This window comes from Oxyura jamaicensis, chromosome 1, assembly GCF_011077185.1.
Source record: "Oxyura jamaicensis isolate SHBP4307 breed ruddy duck chromosome 1, BPBGC_Ojam_1.0, whole genome shotgun sequence".
Classification (NCBI taxonomy): domain Eukaryota; kingdom Metazoa; phylum Chordata; class Aves; order Anseriformes; family Anatidae; genus Oxyura; species Oxyura jamaicensis.
The window spans coordinates 180,222,215-180,241,612 of record NC_048893.1 but is presented as its reverse complement, the minus strand read 5'-3'; the positions used below and the strand labels follow the sequence as shown (position 1 = coordinate 180,241,612).

General features: G+C 35.5%; 1 protein-coding gene across 1 annotated transcript in view; it reads left to right on the top strand.

Moving 5' to 3' along the window:
- The window catches only part of NBEA (neurobeachin), a 527,091-nt gene that overhangs the window by 473,201 nt on the left and 34,492 nt on the right, over positions 1 to 19,398 (top strand). The window contains exon 49 of the mRNA XM_035337838.1: positions 6,386 to 6,553. Within this exon, the coding sequence (XP_035193729.1) occupies positions 6,386 to 6,553 (168 nt within the window). The remainder of the gene's footprint in view (positions 1 to 6,385; positions 6,554 to 19,398) is intronic.

Sequence of the window (19,398 nt, the reverse complement as noted above, 5' to 3'; positions counted from 1 at the left end):
GGATTGTTGTAGCAGTTTTATTTATCCATACAAAGCTAGACTGATTACTACAGACTTACTCATGAAACATTAATAAAGCACTATGTTCAATGCTAACATGATTATGGTCTGACCTCGGTGATGGCACAAAAGACAGAGGCAGAAAGTGTCCCTGATAACATTACCCTAATGCTGGGCTCATCAATCATAATCTCCCAGTTTACCAGGAAAAAAAAAAGAAAAAAAAAAAAAAGCACACATAAAACCTTCCACAGATGTGCATCTGTAGTCCTGCTCAGCTTCTCAATCCCCACAGACTTGGAGCAGTCCTGAGAGCCAGAAATAGAGCATATTCAGTCAGTAAGTCAAGCATGTTAAATCAAGGCGGGGAACACCACTGTGAAACACTGAAGCAGAGCTTTTATAATAACCGTTCTTTAGTTTGGAAACAAAAGATGCAATATTGTGTAATTCAAAGTTAATTATAATGATATTTTCATTATAGCTTAGGCACATATTAAATTACAAATTATGGTGTTGAGTAAAATGCATTCACATAAATTATTTTTTGAAAGCCTAAATGGTGTCCTGTTTTTGTTATACATATTTTGTTCCTATTACATAACTGTTACTAAGAATGAATTTTCTTTCTGTCTTTGAAATGATTTATTTACACTCTTCTGCTGCCAATTACATTTTTGTACAGTTCCCTGGCTATTCAGAAGCATGCATAGTATTTCATAATTAAAAAGCTTCTTGAATAGTCATTAGATACCTCTATTATGAAATCTCTGTTCTGCGAGGATCTGGAAGATTTATCTTTTCTGCTCACCATTCAGCAGCAGCTGACATTCCTTTCTTAGCAGATAAGCAGTAGATAATATTTTGTATTATTTCATCACTAGTAGCTTGTTTGATTTTTTTTGTGTGTATAGCCAAGGTTTGTCCTTAATACAGTTAAGCTTATTCAGCTCACAGGGTTTTCAACCAAACTGGGAAATCACTGGGATTTAAAACAAAAAACAAACAAACAAAACAAACAAACAAAAAAAAAAACTTTTTTTTTTTTTTATCACTGAAGAATCTATTTAAATGTCAAAGCTGCACATGTAAAGGATCAGTTTCTGTGCAAACATCCCTTAATAGCCCAAATATGTACAACGCTCTTCACTCTCACTTTTATTGAAACAGTACTTTGCTTAAACAAAGAGAACTAATTCCAGATATCAGTATTTCCTTTTTATTGTATTGCAAGAGCAAAAAAGTTTACTCATAATCAGTACAAGAAATGCTACATGAGTAAAAGAAATATTAGGCTGAGAGAATCTGTATATTCTTTTCTTTTTTTTTTCTTTTCTCAAGACACAAAAATACCTGCCTAAATGCAAAATGCCCATGTGCTCGAAAGGTGTTGGAATAGCATATTCTATAAATATAAATTTATTTATAATGAATGTAGAACTCCAGACACTTTACACAACACATGGTTTGCATAAAAGTAAAAAACAGTGCCTCCTACTGGAATCGCTATAAAACGTCACTATAACTCCAAATTAGGATGATGGAAGAGGAAACTGTGCTGCCATTGTACTGCACAAAGCTCGGAATTTAAGGGAGAGAAATTTAGTGTAAGCACAATTACCTAGGTTTCTTAAGACAGACATCTAGTGGAAAGTGTAGATGTTCAGATGTTTCTGGTTTAATGTTACTGAGGAGTGATTTATGAAATTCCTACATTTGCCCCGAGCTGAAATTGAAAATAGCTATAGAACTTGATCTCACTAAGCAGTAACTTGGCTAATATTTATTTTATTTAGCTTATACATAAGCATCAACTCACTAATTTATATTCATATTTTACAACAGTTACAGGTTAGATTTTTAGCCTGTGGAACGTGTACATAAACTTGCACTCAAACACATAAGACACACAGTACCTTTACTTCAAAATATTTATCTTTATCTCACAAAATTATTCTATTGTCAATTATAATAGAAAACAAAAAACTGGATATCAACTTATTTCTGTTTAACAGTGAGAATCTTTTTAAAGGACATAAATAATACTGTATCATTGTTAATATATATGTGATATCCTTAATATGCATATATAATATACCATAGAAAATACTATGCTGTACTATATAGAATCACATCGAATCACAGAATCATATAATATCCTGAGTTGGAAGGGACCTACAAGGACCATCAAGTGCAACTCCTGGCTCCACAAAGGACTAACTAAAATCATCACAGCATAGCTGAGATTGGCAGGCTCCTCTGAAGGCCCCTGGTGCCACCCCTGCCCAAGCAGGGACACCCAGAGCAGGCTGCCCAGAACCATGTCCAGGCAGCTCTTGGAGATCCCCAAGGAGGAGACCCCACAGCCTCTCTGGGCAGTCTGTGCCAGGGCTCCATCACCTGCCCAGCACAGAAGTGCTGCCTGGTGCTCAGAGGGAGCCTCCTGCTGTGCCATTGCCTCCTGTCCTGGCACTGGGCACCACTGAGCAGAGCCTGGCTCCATCTTTTCTGCAACTTCCCTCCAGGGATTTAGGGACATGGATGAGATCCCTCTGAGCCCCCTCTTCTCCAGGCTGACCAGTTCCAGCTCTCCCAGCGTCTCCTTACAGGAGAGATTCCCCAGTGCCTTCACCATCTTGGTAGCCCTACATTGGACTCCTTCCAGTAAGTCCAGGTCTCTTTTGCATGTGGGAGCCCAGAGCTGGACACAGCACTCCAGGTGCAGCCTTACCAACACAGAGCAGAGGTCTCTTGACCTACTGGTTATACTTTGACTAATGTAGCCAAGAATACCATTAGCCTTCTTAGCAGCAAGGGCACAGCGATGACTCATATTCACCAGGACATATATAATTATATAAATAATAATAATAATTTTTCTTTTTTGATTTTTTGTTTAGTCATATTTCAGATTGAAAATATGCTCACAAAATTAAGGTCCCCAGTATATTTTAAAGCCACAATCTTCTTGAATACCATCTTCTGTAGGGCCATCATTTATCTTAAACATTTTTTTTTCTGCATGTCGTTACTATTTTACCTACAAATTATATTTACACAAAAATTCTCTCACCCTATTCCCCACTGAGCATTGCATATTCATGAAAAACCAAACCATGTACTGTTGACAGTGACACACTCATAAATTTTCAGGAGGGACCTATGTGGAGGGGCAGCAGCCCATCTCTGCCAAAATCCCCATCGCAGTAGTCCTCCACCACAGGGACTGGCATGTATTCCCCTTGCCAGACCAAACATCCTCACAGCCTCCCCTTTGGGCTTCACCCCTTACAAATTTCCCCAAATCTGTGTTGCATTTCAGCATACAAACCTTTAAAACAATAGACCTCTAAACATAGTACAATAAATCTGCTTAAAGCATAAGACAGGACACACTGCAATGGAAAAGTAGCTCATTTATGTAGTAAGTTATTAAAGAGTGGTTGATCGATGTGAAATAGAAGTTCTTCAGACCTGCCAGGGTCACTGAGACCTTCTCGGGAATGACAAGCTGCTGAGTAGGGGCTGGTCATACAATCTGAAACTGCCTCAGGGAAACATAACTTAGGCATTCAATTCTCCTACTTACTATGTGGGAGAGGATGTTAGAAAAGATAATGGGTGAAATATGCTGATTTGACCCAAGCATTTTTTTTTTTTTTTCAGATTTACTCTCCAACCTTTAAATTCTTTAAAGTCTACTTTTATCTGAAAGTTTTGCCAGTTTCCTAAAATGTTCTGCATACTCTAGAAATAAAGATGCTATTTTTGACCAAAGCAAACACCTAACGTTTCCTTTCCATGGAGTACTTTTTAATAAATAAATAATAGATATTGCTGCAAATGAACATTATAAATATGCAAAGTTTGGAGGAGAAAGAGAACAGTTGGGTTGCTTATTGTAAGTTGGTCAGAGATGGATGCTGGAATGGATGGATACAGCAGGCTTTAAATTCTGTTTTAAATTTTCTTACATACAAAGGAACATTAAAAATTGAGCATTTAAAAGTTAGGAAATGCTTTATTTATGATTGCCATGGCATATGTAATTTTACTCTTGCATGCTAACATCCTGCATACTAAATGAGGTCCTAGGAAAATATGAGATCGTGCAGTAATTAACTATATCATGTTGCATGTGTGCAATAAAATATAATCACGGATTTGGCATTTCTAATTATTTATGGAGTGACACACTTAGAAACCAAATACTATTAGTCTAATAATATTTAGTGTTAAATAGCATTAACACTATTTAAATAGTATTAGTCACAATTTGCATGTGATAGCCTCTGATTTTGAAAAGGGAACGACACATTTTTATACATTTCTCTGCAACAGTTGTTTGTAACTCCTTATACAATCCTGAACGTCAGCCCTTGAAAACTGAGTTCCATGTCAGCTCTTAAGCCTCAGCCTTCCCATCGATTTTCCTCAGAAATAACATTCACTGATTTTGACAAAAAAGAGTCCAGATTTCCACCATGCCATAGAGAGTTCTTCTTCCACGTGGAGCATTAGGGGGAACGTCTGAGGAATGACTGCATGGTTATCTGGGGAGGCAGACATAGCTGGTTTTCTCTGCTGGCTGCTCTTCCTGCCTGTGGAGTGGTGGGCAGGGGGCTGCTGGTGTTGGGCAGTGTGTGACATGGTACTCTAGTGTCTGGTGATTATTACTTATTAAAGTTGCTTCCTTTTGATGTAAATTAATACAATGAAAATACATTTTTACAAAGTTTATCTCCCTATGAAAATTAAACTTTCCTGGGGCAGACATGAAACTTTGTCCTATCTGGAAAGTGTTTCTGCTGAGTAGTGGCACTGTGCTAGGAACAACTGAGGAATTAGGATTTCTCAGGACAGAAACCAAAGCAAGACAAAGCAAAAACAAAACAAAACAAACAAACAAACAAGCAAAAAACTCCAAAAGTCACAATCTGAGAATTAAAAATATTGGATAATGTAACATAGAGGGTTGCTGCCAGCTCTACCTGTCGTGTGTAGTGAGTAACAGTAGGCTTGATATGTATGTTTACGTAACACTTTGTATTAAAGCTAGTATTTATTTATTTTTTTTTAATTTTTAAGACAGAGATAGACTATCTTCAGTGGTGCCCAGGAGGCTCCCTCTGAGCACCAGGCAGCACTTCTGTGCTGGGCGGGTGACAGAGCCCTGGCACAGGCTGCCCAGAGAGGCTGTGGGGTCTCCTCCTTGGGGATCTCCAAAAGCCACCTGGATGTGGTCCTGGGCAGCCTGCTCTGGGTGTCCTTGCTTGGGCAGGGGTGGCACCAGGGGCCTCCAGAGGAGCCTGCCAACCTCTACCATTCTGTGATTCTTTACTTCATTTTCTTCTAACTGTATAATTAAAAGTTAGTTCCCAGAGCTAGGAACCTCGTCTCACCTGCTCAGATCAAAGGGAACAACAGTGTATAAAGGCAGGACTGTGATGTATTTGGGGCAAAAACATATATAAAAACTTTGTTAATGGAACAAAAATCTTTTTACTACCAGTTCTTGTTTATCACAGACCTTCTCTGAAGGTAGTGTTGGGAATTAAGGAATGAGTGCGCCAGCATGGCATATTAAATAGATTCTCAGTCAGCTAGTCTGGTAGAGGGGTAAGGAGAAACTGCATAATGCATTCAGACTTTAAAGTTCCAGTTCAGGCAGTAGTATCTGCTAAGGATGCCAATAATGTCTGATAAAGGTACATTGATTGGATCAGACTCGATGGTAAGGCTGTCATCAATTTCCTCTGTCTAATATTAGTCTCTTTCCATATGCTGAGCAACGGAGTGGCAGTCCTTGAAGCCATTTTAAACTAGCTAGCTGTGGCCTGTCTTTTCCCCAGTGAGACAACCTCATATAAGAAATGAGTGTGAAAAATGCTCCTCTCCTTTGAGAAATTAGTCACAATTCACACAGAGAGTTCAGAACCTCATTTTGCCGATACAGCTTTTTAATCCTCAAGTTTCCATTTTAGATATAAAGATAATTAGAACTAGTAGGAAAATGAGCTGGAAGATTGGGTTTATGAAATTGTTTTCCCACTTTCATCAGTTTCTCTTGACAAATTAGCTAACTTATTTGACAAGCCCAAAAATTAATAATTAAAACCCTTGCAGCTAGGAAAAAGCCAGTAGCTGAGAAGAAAATTAGCTTAATATAAAGCTGAATGAAAGAAGAATATCTTTTTAGCTTTTCTCTCATGATATAATTCTGGTTTTTAATATTTGAAGGGTTTCAAGTATACCGAATAAGCCTGAACAGGAAATGGAATGATACCTGTTATGTTTCTTCAAGTTAACAAGAGACGGTAAGGCATAACTTAAGCATGAAATTGCAGGATGGAATTCACCTTCTAACTCTAAATTTCACTTACAGGCTCTGGAAAGTGAGTTTGTGTCATGTCAGCTTCATCAGTGGATTGACCTTATATTTGGCTACAAGCAACGAGGACCAGAAGCAGTGCGTGCACTCAATGTTTTCCACTACCTAACATACGAAGGCTCTGTGAACCTGGACAGTATCACTGATCCTGTCCTCAGGGAGGTAGGTGTTTATGCCATTTCATTCTAAAACCTGCTGTCATCTCACAAGAAATGGTACTTTTTCCATCTTTCACTGCTGCAGAAAATTGTGCCGTATGATTCAGAACTTGGGCGCTAGGTGACTTCTGAAGCAACTATTAATAAGCTAGCAATAAAACAGATGTCCCAAAGTATTTTGTTTGCGTGGAATTACTAATATATTTTATGGTCAGTTATGATATGGAAAATTGTAATGTAGTATATATTCTGTAATTTATATTCTGCTACTTTTTATAATATATTTTTATTATGTTCACTTAATAGAACTGAGAAACTAAAGAGAAAAACTACTTCACAGTCATAGGAAAAAATCTCACCTTTTTAGTCTGATAATATAGGAGAAAGTTTATATGTGAATAAGAAAATATTTGCTAGATGGGCAATGGAAATGATTCAGATTACTCTTCTGTTAATCATGTAAAGCATAATCAAAATGTTGCCAAAATAGAGAGCGTTTGCTATTCGTTGTACATACAAATGTTTATGTTTGTATATATGTGTGTAATATAAGTACGTGCGTAAGTAGAGTGTGCATTTTACATTTGTCAGTAAATTTTAAGATATTTTTTCTATTTACCTTGATCTATGTTTCCCTCCAGTGACTGTATTTGTTTTTAGTAAGACTATTAATCTGAATGATTATTTCTCAAATATCATCCATTCATTGGATAAAACAATTGAAATGAGGTGAAAAGTGTGAAGAAGCAACAGCTGCTAGATGAGTACTGCTGTGATGAAGCTGTACACACAGTCTTCCATTCCCCCAGATAGCTACCATCTGCTGTATGTAAAACAGTAATAATTTATACATTGCCAGGCGATGCATTATTGTTTGCTTGTTTGTTTGTTTGTTTTCACATCTTGGAGACAGAAGTCTATGGATTTCAGAAAGAAATAGTTTCTAGGAAGCATTTTCATTCGACTTCATATTGGGTTTTGTCATGTTGCTTTCTAATAGTAAGTTGCATCTTTCTACCTATGGTGCTTTTAGAAGAGTAGAACTAAAAAACTCATTCAGACCCCTAGGTTGCTATAGCTGTATTTTCATCCCATGCACTGCAAAGTTTATATTTTATAAACAGGATTTGCTTAGTTTTACAAATGGACATAATTCCATTGATCCTGCTGCCTCAAATATTTAATGTTAACATCTACAAAATTGTTTTCTGCATTTAAATCTGAGCATGAGAAGAGTCAAAAAGGTACAAAACTATAGATACAAAGGAGCAATGTTTTTTTAAGTATAAAACAGGTGTCAAGCAGCATGAATACAAGGGATTTGCATGGCTTAAGGTCTTGATTTGCATGGGCAGACTCCTATGTCTTGACTTTAAAGGTCTACTCCCACAGGGCAGCTTGTAGGATTGAGGTCTATCTGTCTGTCTGTGCACCTTATTTAACATCTTATGACATGATGAAACTCTTCAGGTCTCCTGTGGCTCTACTTACATGCATAACTTGTCATCAGAAATTTCAAGAAATTCATGGATGTGTTTTTGTGCACTCACTTGTACATCTAACCCATGACCTGTCAGTCACTAGCATATTAACCTCTTCTTAGGCTTTTATTTATGCCAAGTAAACTGAAAGCACAACTTTATCTTTGACACAAGTAAGATTAGTAAATAAAATACATTTCTAGTAATGAGAACACAGTGTCTAGAAAAAAAATAATTATCTGAATTTTAGCTTTATGCATATATATAAAGTTTCATGCACATATGTAGAAATAGTATGTCTTCTCCAACAGAGCTCTGACACTGGGGGTTTGTGGTTTGGTACTAACAGGTTAAAATATTTTTATTTGTTTTTAATAAGAAGTTATAACACACATGTAAATACAGACAGATTTAGAGCCTTTTTCTGTTTCTTTGGGCTCTGTTTATGGAAGTAAAAAGGACATTCTCTGTCCAGTAATAAAGCATTTGACTTCGTGATGATCTAGTAGATCAGGTATTTGGATATTTTCTGTTACAAGTATACATATGCCGTTTGGTATATTTTTTCATTGACACATTTTTTCTTATTCTTGCTTCTATTAGATATTCCAGAAAATAAATTAAAAGTAAAAAGGATCTTTTAAAGCTTATGAAGACCACTTAGAAATACAGAAATGTAAAGATAGAAACACTAGACTCTATACAACTAATGATAACCATTGTTTAATGTTTTACAGTGGCAGGCAGTGCTGCCTGGTGTCTTGGAAACATTAACTTAAAAAATGAGCTTTGCAGTTAACCAGGAAAATTCATATCTCAGCCTCCAAGTTCTCTTGATATTTGTTTTCTAAATAAAGTGGAACACTTCCTTGTTTTGTTACCCTGAAGATGGTGAATGTTCGCAATAAATGGCACTGAAATAAGCAAATAAATACATGGTTATTGGCAGCTGCCCATGGCCCCAGATACAGCAGTAGCCTCTTCAATATGGGGCCATAACTAATTTTATATGCGACTGAGTCCCAGCAGAACCTGTTCAGTGAAATGAGGCTCCAAATAAAACCTCAAATCCAGGTCTTGAGTTGATTGAAGGACATCATTTAAAAAGGTAGAACCTGGTGACCTATTCATGCTATACCTTGGCCTTTTTGCTTGACCCTTTTCTTGAGCTCCTCGCTTAACCACTGTGGAATATATTGCTCTTAGCTTTCTGTTAAGAATGATAAAGGTGTAATTTCAGTAGCCATCTGACTGGAGCGAAAATATATTTAATGATGATATAGCTCATCCCTTCCATTACCCACATCTTTATCCCTCGTGTGCAGGAGCCCTGAAAGAACTCTAATTTTTAACACTGCACAAATGTCCATCCTGTGCTGTTTTACCTTTTGACCTATACAGTATAAGAGTGTCTCTGGCTTGCTTTCTTTGTTTTCTATTTTGCAAATTCAGAATTGATGAAACAAGAATGGTGGGATTGTATTAAATTTTAGATTACAGAAGTCTATGAAATCCCATACATCTACCCCTGTAATAACTCTTCGGAAACTTGAAATATGCACTTGAGGGGTAAAATAAACTGATTTCATTTAACACATTGATTTTGATTTTTCAAAAACCTTTGTCATTTTCTGGTAGCACACACACACACACAAAAAAAAAAAAAAAAGAAAGAAACAGTAAAATGGTAAAACAAGAGCAAAATTAAAGCCTTAATTTAAATGTTCCACAGAACATATGAACCTGAATTTTGTTGTTTAGATCTTTAATGATTAGAAATTGGGAAATTCTCTGGGTCTGTCAGTTCTAGTAGCCTCTCTTAATCTACATGATGCAAAATTGTTTTCATATTGTAATAAGGAGGAGAAAAAATTGTAGCAAAATAAATAAATATTCTTTAGGCCCCAAATTGATTTTTTTTCCTTTTTTTTTTTTTAATTGCAACCATATAAATTTACATTTTTTTTCTTTTTTTTTTTAATGTAAAAGCAGTGAGGTGAAAGCTAAAACTTGAAGAACAGCTTAAGGATATTGATTCATTCTTACTTGACAGGTGAAATCATGGTTGCAGCACTAACCACAGCAATTACAGCATTAAAATGTCAAGAAATTAGAGGTCAGAATAACAGATAATTTTCTTCCTTTTGTCAGATTAAAAATTGACATTCTTTGACAGCACAGGATCTCTGGCTGAGAAAATTATGACAGCTTAACTCATCTTGTACTTGTAAAGCAGTAATTGATAATGAACTTTACCATGACAGTCTACTCCTGTGGAGAAACATGACAGAACATCCCTGGTACAAAGCCTGTATCTCTTTTTAATATGTAAACAGTAGTTATATTGGACGTTAGATGTTATTTGGAATTGTCTTTACTGTTAGTTTACATCATAATCCAAGTCCATTCCATTGGACAGATTCTGCTGACTTCAGAGTGTTGATGCTAAGAATGTTAATGCATAAAGAATAATATCTGCAATGTAGTCTGTATTATTGATTTATTTCTTTAGGAAAATATAATTCCTCTTCTGTTTTTCTCCAGAATTTCTATAGATTTCAGGAGCCTCATTTTTTCCCAATTTCTTCATAACTAAGCTGAAATATCTAGAACAATGTCGGGATTTTTGCTTAAACCAAGCATCTGAATGCCTGGAAATCTGAACAATATAAAATCAAAAGTTGTCTTTTTTTTTTTTTTTTTTTTTTTTTTCAAGTTAGGAACTTGTATCTGCATGACATAAAGTGTTGTGGCTGAAAAGGAACAGTATAGTCATACTCGTCACTAGGAATTGCAACAGAAGAGCTAAAATGATTTTTAACATACCTTATAAAACAAACTTAAAATAATGTAATGGGAATGTTCAGATAGTGTATATTGGATTAAGCCTATATTATACCAAAAGTATACAGAATCATAGGATCTTAAGTATTGTCTCATGGAACAGTAAAATTTCAGCTCTATTTTTTAGACATTCATCTTGTTTGGGATCTTGTTTGAATGTTAAAAAAAGTCAAGTGAAGCATTATATTACACAGCTATTGGTTTGCTCTATGCTTTAAGCTAACCTCTTGTCTTCCTTATGTTCAATGTGAGCTGCAAATACAGCAAATCTGTATAGCATGGTAACTAGCCTGCGAGCGTGCTGCACCTTCAGCAGAAGCTTGCATTCCCCTAGTCCAACAGGGATTGTAAGCATGTAGGAAAGCAAGGCAGTGAGAAGCAACTGGGCTCAGATATTTGTTCTGAACAGCCACCTGTCAAAATACCTGAGCGTACTTGCAACTCACACGGCAAATTGAAAAATTATTAGAATTGCTAGAGTTTGACAGCCAGTTGCTGCGCCTGTAAACTAATCCTAGGAGGATAGTTTTGCTGGCAGCTAACAGAGCATATGGCCTATGCAATATTTATTTCTTTGGTGGTGACTTCATATTTAGCATATCTAAATAAATTGAAAAGTCATAATGATGTGGTAGTCTTGCGGTGCTTTTGAGTACCCTCATTTCTGGGTTTTATTTTTCCTATTATATTTTCTTCTGTTATCTCTTTCTTTGATCTGACAGGAGTAACAAAGCATCCCTCTGGATCTGCTATAGTGAAATATGCCCACAGGAAGCAGAGTAGATCACATCAGTTTTCACTTTTTTTTTTTTTTTTTCCTTTTTTCCCCTTCCTTGCTGAAACACTCTTTGCTACTACAGAGGGCTGACATGATAGGGCTGTCAAGACTCAGCAAGATAGATATATCTTTAACAAAGGAAGGAGGAATGTTAGCCTTTCCCTGGTGGCTGAACCTGGGAAATTTATGAGGAAAAAATTAACACGCCACTCTAATAGCACTATATAACACTTCCAAGGTAACACCAGCCCTTTTGACCATGTGCTTATTTTTGCTTTCGCACAGACTTATTCTTATTTATTCTTATTTCATTTGTAACTTGTTAGACCTTTCTCTGCCGGGTACTGTTTCTTTGATGTGACAGAAATATCAAAACCACCCCTATGGATCTGCTTGATTGAATTGTACCCACAGCTCAGGCCACTTACATGTTCAGTTGTGCTTAATTGCCTCCATACAATGAATGGTCTTAGCTTCCTCTCTAGGAGCAGCACTGGTTAGACATGAATATGGATAGCTGTGAAATAAGTAGGAAACTGCAAGCAGTATCAATATCCTCTTTTTTTCTAAGTGAATTGAAGGAATCTGTACAGCAGAACCACTCATTCAAGTAAAAACCCTTATCAAAGTGGAAATTATTTTCTTGTACATGAGGAGTTCTGTTCTTCACTGAGAAATGCATATTTGCATAACTGCACTCACAAATATTGCCTTTTCCAGGTACACAATTTTTTTTTTTTTTTCCCCTGAATTTATACCCAGTTTTGGGGTATAAAAAATCACTTTCATTAGCTGATAATATTTTTGTTTGCCTGTGAGTCTGTTCTGTATGAGTGAAGACACCGTCAACAGAAAACTAAATATGGTTTTACATTTTGCTCTGGAGTGTCTGTTTATAGATTCATTTTTTACATCTTCCCAGTGAGTTTCAGCACTCAGTATCCTCTTTTGTAAATGCAAAAGGAGAAGTCTTTACTTGCTGTTACTTTGTTCTGCTTGCTGTCTGTAGATCAAGAAATACGGGAATGTTTTGAGGGTAAGATATTTATTTCTATAGGTTAAATTCCTGTAGAAGGTTCTGAATACAGGAAGAGACACCTTAAATCAGAATATTCAGTAAGGAATTAGTGTACATTGCATCAGGTCGCTTACCACATAGTAAATGCCTGATGTGTAGGCTTTTATTTTGAAATTAATGTGTGCTTTGTTTACCTGTTTCTCACTCAAGGGAAAGGGCATTCAGCAGTTGTATGCTGCAGAATAGATGAAAGATTCTAATTATACATCCAGTTTTGCTATGGAAAAACTTTTGGGGAGCACTTATCCCAAGTACACTAACACAACCATTATGATAAGGAGTCAGAAATCAGAATCTAATCCATAGAATTCCAGTCCTTCCACCATTGTTAAAAATAATTAACAGATCATGATAGCTGTAGTTTATGAATGCATTAGAGATTGATCAGATAAAAAAAATAGTGAATATTTTAGTGAATCCGTGCTGATCTGAGTTCATGAATATTTCTGGACTGTGCTGTTATATGTTTACAAGTATTCAGAATCTTTTGATAATCAGGAAATTGCACAGTCTCTAGAAGTTAAACAAATTGTGGTGTACAGGTGTTTTCTGGTCCACAGTGGCATGTAAGAAGGTATAAGATTTGTCTACTGGTCACTGTATTGGTGGTTCAAAAGCTCAGCATCCAGACCTAAGCATCTCCACATAACATATATTAGTAGCTATACAACAAGCATTCAAACTGAAGAACTGCAGATAACATATGTAGCTGACAAGACTTCATCCAACCAGTTTAATAAATAACAGCTAATTAATTAATCAAAGAAATATCAGGGTGACTTTATGAGTAACTCATAGCCCAGAAGATGTCTCACTCTACTTTGAGTAGTTGACCAGTTCTCATATACATTATATATTTCTATACATTTTCGTCAGAACATTCTGTAGTCTTACCTAGACTGAGTTTAGTGTTTTGTCCATAAAAAAACACATCATTAGCTATAACCACTCTCCTTTATTGCCGAAATATGAAAAATGCACCTCTTGTATATGAAAATTTCTTCTTTATTGTCTGGTTATTTTGTTTTCCTCCATATGGATAACAGGTACCAATTATTGGTTTTTAAAATTATCAACAATCATCTTAACGTACACTTTGTGATATTTTATGTGAGAGGCAGAGAGAAAGATATGGGGTGAAAACTGCTGCTGCTGATTGTAACAGAAATAGCTGGAAGGGGCTTCTTTTTGCCTATTAGCACAGATTTCAGTTATATTACGCTGTCATTACCTCAGCATAAATTAACTATTATTCAAAGCATTTCACACACGTCAGTTTATTGGAACAGATAATACTCAGTCTAAGTATCTAGTCATTCACTAGAAAGATGCAAAGCTGAGCTTCCTAAATGTTTTAAACATATTGATAATGTGTCTCTTTAATGCCATTTTGAAGTCTGGGTACAGTATATCTCTATTATTGTTTTCAATTTATGTCAAGAACAAAGTGAAGTTTTGAAGAATGTGTGCTTGGAAACACTCCAAACAGAATTATTTCTTTATAAGCTAAACCCTGAAAATAACTGAGAACATTTACTTTAAATGTAACAGTAAAAGCTACTTCCAAAACTGAAATTCTAATATACACTGAAGCTTCATGAATACAGTTAGTGACAACTTTCAGTTTGTACTTTTACCTTCTTCTCCATCAGTCTCCTTTCAGCTTTTAGTTTTGAAGGTTTACCTGTTCTCTGAGATAGTTCTTGTGTCCTGCAGTGGATAAACTGATGGCTGGCAGATGTTTGGAGATACCAAAACCACTAAATTTTTGGTAAAGAGAATGTGCTTTACGAATCTCAGAGCACCTACCTAGGGTGGGAACCAAGCAAAAGATTTGTGAAAGGCAAAGCTGAGAAGCCCACTTTTTTTCAGTTCCATACGTACAGTAATAATTCATAAGGTAAAGAGTATTATCTTCATTGAAGTTTTTTTCACAAATTTGAGATAAAAAACGCTAATGTTTTATTACCACATTCTTAATCTGATACATTTTAATTCATTAACAAGTTAAATGAGTTAACTCATTTTACTTATGTGTTTTGCTATTTTTTTTGACAACCAAGCAGAAGTAGAACTCACTTTCAATTTTTGTATAGTTTTATATTTATGAAACATGAATAATATATATATATGATACTTTGCCTTACTGAATCTGTTCTGCATTCCAACCATTAAAAAAGTCTTCAGTGACCATGTTTTATACCAATAACAAACCAGAAGGAAAAAGCCACTACTAAAATGCATTCCTTAATGATTAAGTACCCTTTCCTCTTTTATTACTGCAAGTTTTCAGGAGGCCTGTTCTGTTGTTTGCTTCTCTGTTTTCCCGCTTTTATTTTTTTTTTATATTTTTTTATTTTTTTTGTACAGGGGAAGTTTTTAATTGTTAATAAGTAGAAATAAATATGTTCTGTGTGTTCTGTGTAATGGCTTTCTGGAACATGTGTAAATAATTTTTTGTTATTATTATTATTTTCTGGCGGTAGAGATTACTCATTAGTTTAGCTATTAACAACATTTATTTTCCACTACAATCATATTCTCTAGACTTGATCCTATACCTTGATTTATTTACTTCTACATCAAAAGACTTTGATGTCCCAGTATTTTAAAAGATTACCTGTTTATGGTCATCTGAATCGTGTCAACTACTGGCCGCATTGCCACGGGATAGGAACAGTTACTAATAGTCCCCATTGGACTTCGTTGAACTTCTTCTTGAACATGGTGTGTTATTCTATACACCATCTTACCAGAAGGATTTGAGAGAGTTCAGAGAAGAGCATTCTAGTGATGAGAGGACAGGGAAGAGTGATTTATGAACAGGGTTTTCAGGGCTTGGCAGGAAATAATGGAGTGAAAGGCGAAATGTAGCAGAAAGGCAGAAACATGGAAGGTTGCTCGTGCTAGCTCAGATAGGGAAGTTACTTGGTCTGATATCAGTTAATTAGCAGTTACATGACCAAGTTCAGAAAGAAAAAGTCAAGCTTAATGGCAAAGAGGTTTTCTAAGGTCTGTAGGCTATAGTTTTGTACAAATCTCATAAGAGCAATTGTAGAAGCCTCACTGAGGCCTTGAGTCATTTCAAACAAGAATGGGTAAGCAGTGGACAAATCTTTGTTAGGAAGAATGTCATATAGAATAACTGAAACTTTTCCATCTGTATATTTTGATTTGTTGTGTTCTGTTACAGAAGGTAGGCATGAGCATAACAAGAACCCAAGTACTTTGTTAGTAATTCTGCATCAGTCTGCACTTCTTATGATTGCATTAACTTCCAGCTCAAGTCATTTCATCTTTTTGTTTTCTTTGTTTTAATTCAGGATTATCTTTATCAGTTTTCAATTTTTGAAAAGTTATGGTTTATATAGGAATTCATTTTAATAATGGCTACATTTTTCAAGACACAGTTTAGCTCTTCGGTGTTCTTCATTGTTCTGGAATATTGGATATTTGGTCCTCTGCTGACTTTCATAGACTAAAGTCATTCCGTGAATAAATGTGTTCAGTACGTGTGCTAAACAGCTTCCATTTATAGATTACTACCCAGAGCCATAGCTTACTGCACTTTCTACAACCAAAGCTAGTTGCATGCAATTTAGACCAAGTCCCAAAAGTTAAATCCTGGCCTAAATATTCACATTCCTTTTTTTTTTTTTCTTTTTTTTTCCTTACATACTCAATTTTGTCAGAATTTCACACAAAATGTATTAGTAGTTTTACAGAAGTTGAAACAAATGTGTGAACCTTTCCTAAGGTACAAAGAGGACCACACTGAGGAGCGAAATGTAACTGAAGTGGAAGAAGATTCAGTAAATAACCTGAGACATTTGTCATAAAGCAGATATAAATTCAGTTAATGGACTGAAAAATAAAAGAAGAGGTAGAAGAATATAAGAATTTTTTTTTTAAATAACTCCCTCCCCAAATAAGCATGTTATGCAGAAACTTTACATGCATTTATTGTTGATTTTAAAGATTTTAACTGTGATTTTTTAAAGCTCACAGTTCAGCTTTTAAAATAAAAAGTATAGTTAAAACCAGCTGTAAGCATGCACTGTTAAAGCTCCTAGCCACCAAGAAAAAAAAGTAATGAGAAAAGAGTGGATGAAGTTTCAAGGTTTTAATGAAACCTCCTGCTGATATTACTGTTGCATTTTTATGGATAGGATGCCTATGCTTAAGGGCCTCTGTGCTCCTAAAATGACAATTAAAAACATGTAGTGTGTCTTAAACAAAGCCAAAGGCAAGGACAGCTAATAAATAGTATTAAACCTGATGTGGTCCCCAACAAATTCTCCCTTCTAATGGCATACAGTAAAATTTTGCAAATACATAAGAGGCAGAGCACTGTTCAGATGATATCAGTCTCCCTGAAAACCATGGGAAGTAGCCCAATGCTACTTCCTTGGCTCCACTCCCAATTACTCCCTAAAGAACTTAAAAAGTCTACAGTACTTGGGTTTTTATTCTTGTCCCAGCTAATTCTTTCCTTCGTTTCAGCAGCTGTGCAGGTGCCATCAAAACCAGGCTCTTTCTGCTCCTGTGATCTTTCCTAGCTAGCAGAAGTCAAGAACTGCTTGAAAGTCAAAGGTCCTTCAGATACATTCACTCTCCCAGTTTCCTCAGAAATACCACTTTTTTCACTTGATGCATTGGCCTGTTGAGAGCTGTGAGTGGAGGTCAGGTAGACCACTTCCACTTCCCAGACAGGGCAGCAGAATAAGGATTTGGATTAATATAATTGGTGATTGGTGAGTGATGCCTGAGTCAATTTTTTTTTTAATTAATCCTAAATTAAGAGAAAACAAAAAAATCTTTATTTGCCCCCCCCCTCCCTCCCCCCAGGATAAAGCCCTGTGTGTGCTCTAGCGTTTAAAGGGTGAACAACTTCTTCTCACGTCTGTAGAAATAAAAGAAATAAAAATGAAGGAAATGGAATTGCTTGGGATGATGGGCATTACAGAATCCTGTCTTATGGAGAAGGAGAGAAAGATGCTGAGAAAGACCAAGACACAATGGGAATGTGTGAACAACAAAAGAGAGGAACAGGACAGACAGGACATTTTGAGCTCTTGGCATGGAGAAGGAGGGAGGGAAAAGGTTAGGTAGGTGGTACTGGGAGCCTTATATTATAGAAGCATTGAAGGAATTACCATAGATCCACAGAGCTCATTGTATGGTTGTTAATACAGAGAAATGATGTTTGCAGCATTTCAGAGCTTTATGAGATTTTTTTAGTCCTGACATTTGTAACTTCTTATTTTCATCAGTGAATTCACTGAGATATTATATAATATAGTTAGGCATTTCTAAACAACAACAAAAAGAGGGTTTTATTTTAAGTACTTGTATAATTTAAGTCTTGTAAAGTTGAATAGATTTCTAAATTCAGTGGATGGTGTTTTGAAAAATACTACTGACAATTTTTAGCCTATCATAACTGAAACTTCAGGCTTTCTAGCTATTGCTCATTGTTTTTCACATGTGGAAACAATTTTAGCATCCCAGACAGCAGCAGTGTTTTTTTTTGTTTGTTTGTTTTGTTTTGTTTTGTTTTGTTTTTTAGGATGCCTGTAAATTTTAGTGACTGCCAACTATGGGATGCTAATGACAGTTTTAATATAATTATTTTATTCCTTTGCTTCCTCTTTTTTAGACTTTGAAAATCTGTAGTGCTTCCAGTCAAAAAAAACAACCAACCAAACAAAAACCCTACAGTTAAAAATTCAGATAATTTTTTCTTCTTACTCAAAAAAATGTAAACTATTTATTCCTGCATTAGACAAGCCTTGAAATAACTTTTCATTATTGGAGGCAGTGTGTTTGGGTTTCTAGGAGCCTTTTCAGAAAAGAATGTTGATGTCATAAGTTTACTCTGGCTAAAAAATAAAAAATAAAAAAAAAAATGTTTCCATCCCAAACATCTAAAAACATAAATTAAAATTTCAGTATCCTGTATTGTATTTCATATGAAAAAAAAAAATTAGTTAAAGGATATCATAAGGGAGAAGAAAGAGAATGCTTTCTTTGAAAGATAAAAATAAATAAATAAATAAATAAATAAATGGAAGACTGCAATGGTAGTTTATATATATATATGTATATATATATAAAAGAATGAAAGAAAAAGAAAATATGCAGACAAGGATAGCTTCAAGAGGGACTTTGGAAGTAACAATTTCTTGGAACCTGAATCAAACTTGGAAAGAAATAAAAACTTTGGTATAATAAAGGAAGATGTTTTGAATAAGACCTCACAAAGAACTGAGTGCAGGATCTCTATTAGTAACAGGATTTATACAACAAGAGGCACACTGAGCAACAGAACTGGTTTGGTTTGGTTTGCAAATACTAGATAGGACACATCTGCAATTCTGTGTGTTGTGATGCTTTGATTACCATCACATAAATGAGTAATACAAAGGAGTAATATCAACAGGGAAATTCTATGTTGCAGGTGTACATTTTAGTAATTTGCATTGCAGAATCAAGATGTCAAAGAGGAGCTGGTTCCATAGACTTAAACACCAGATGGGAAAGATCATCTAGACTGGCCTCTCACCCAACAAATCACATAGAGCTTTTGTCCATGCAGCCTTTTGAATGTAACCATAAGTGTTAATGCTTGAATAAAAAAAAAAAAAAAAAAAAAAAAAAAAAAAAAA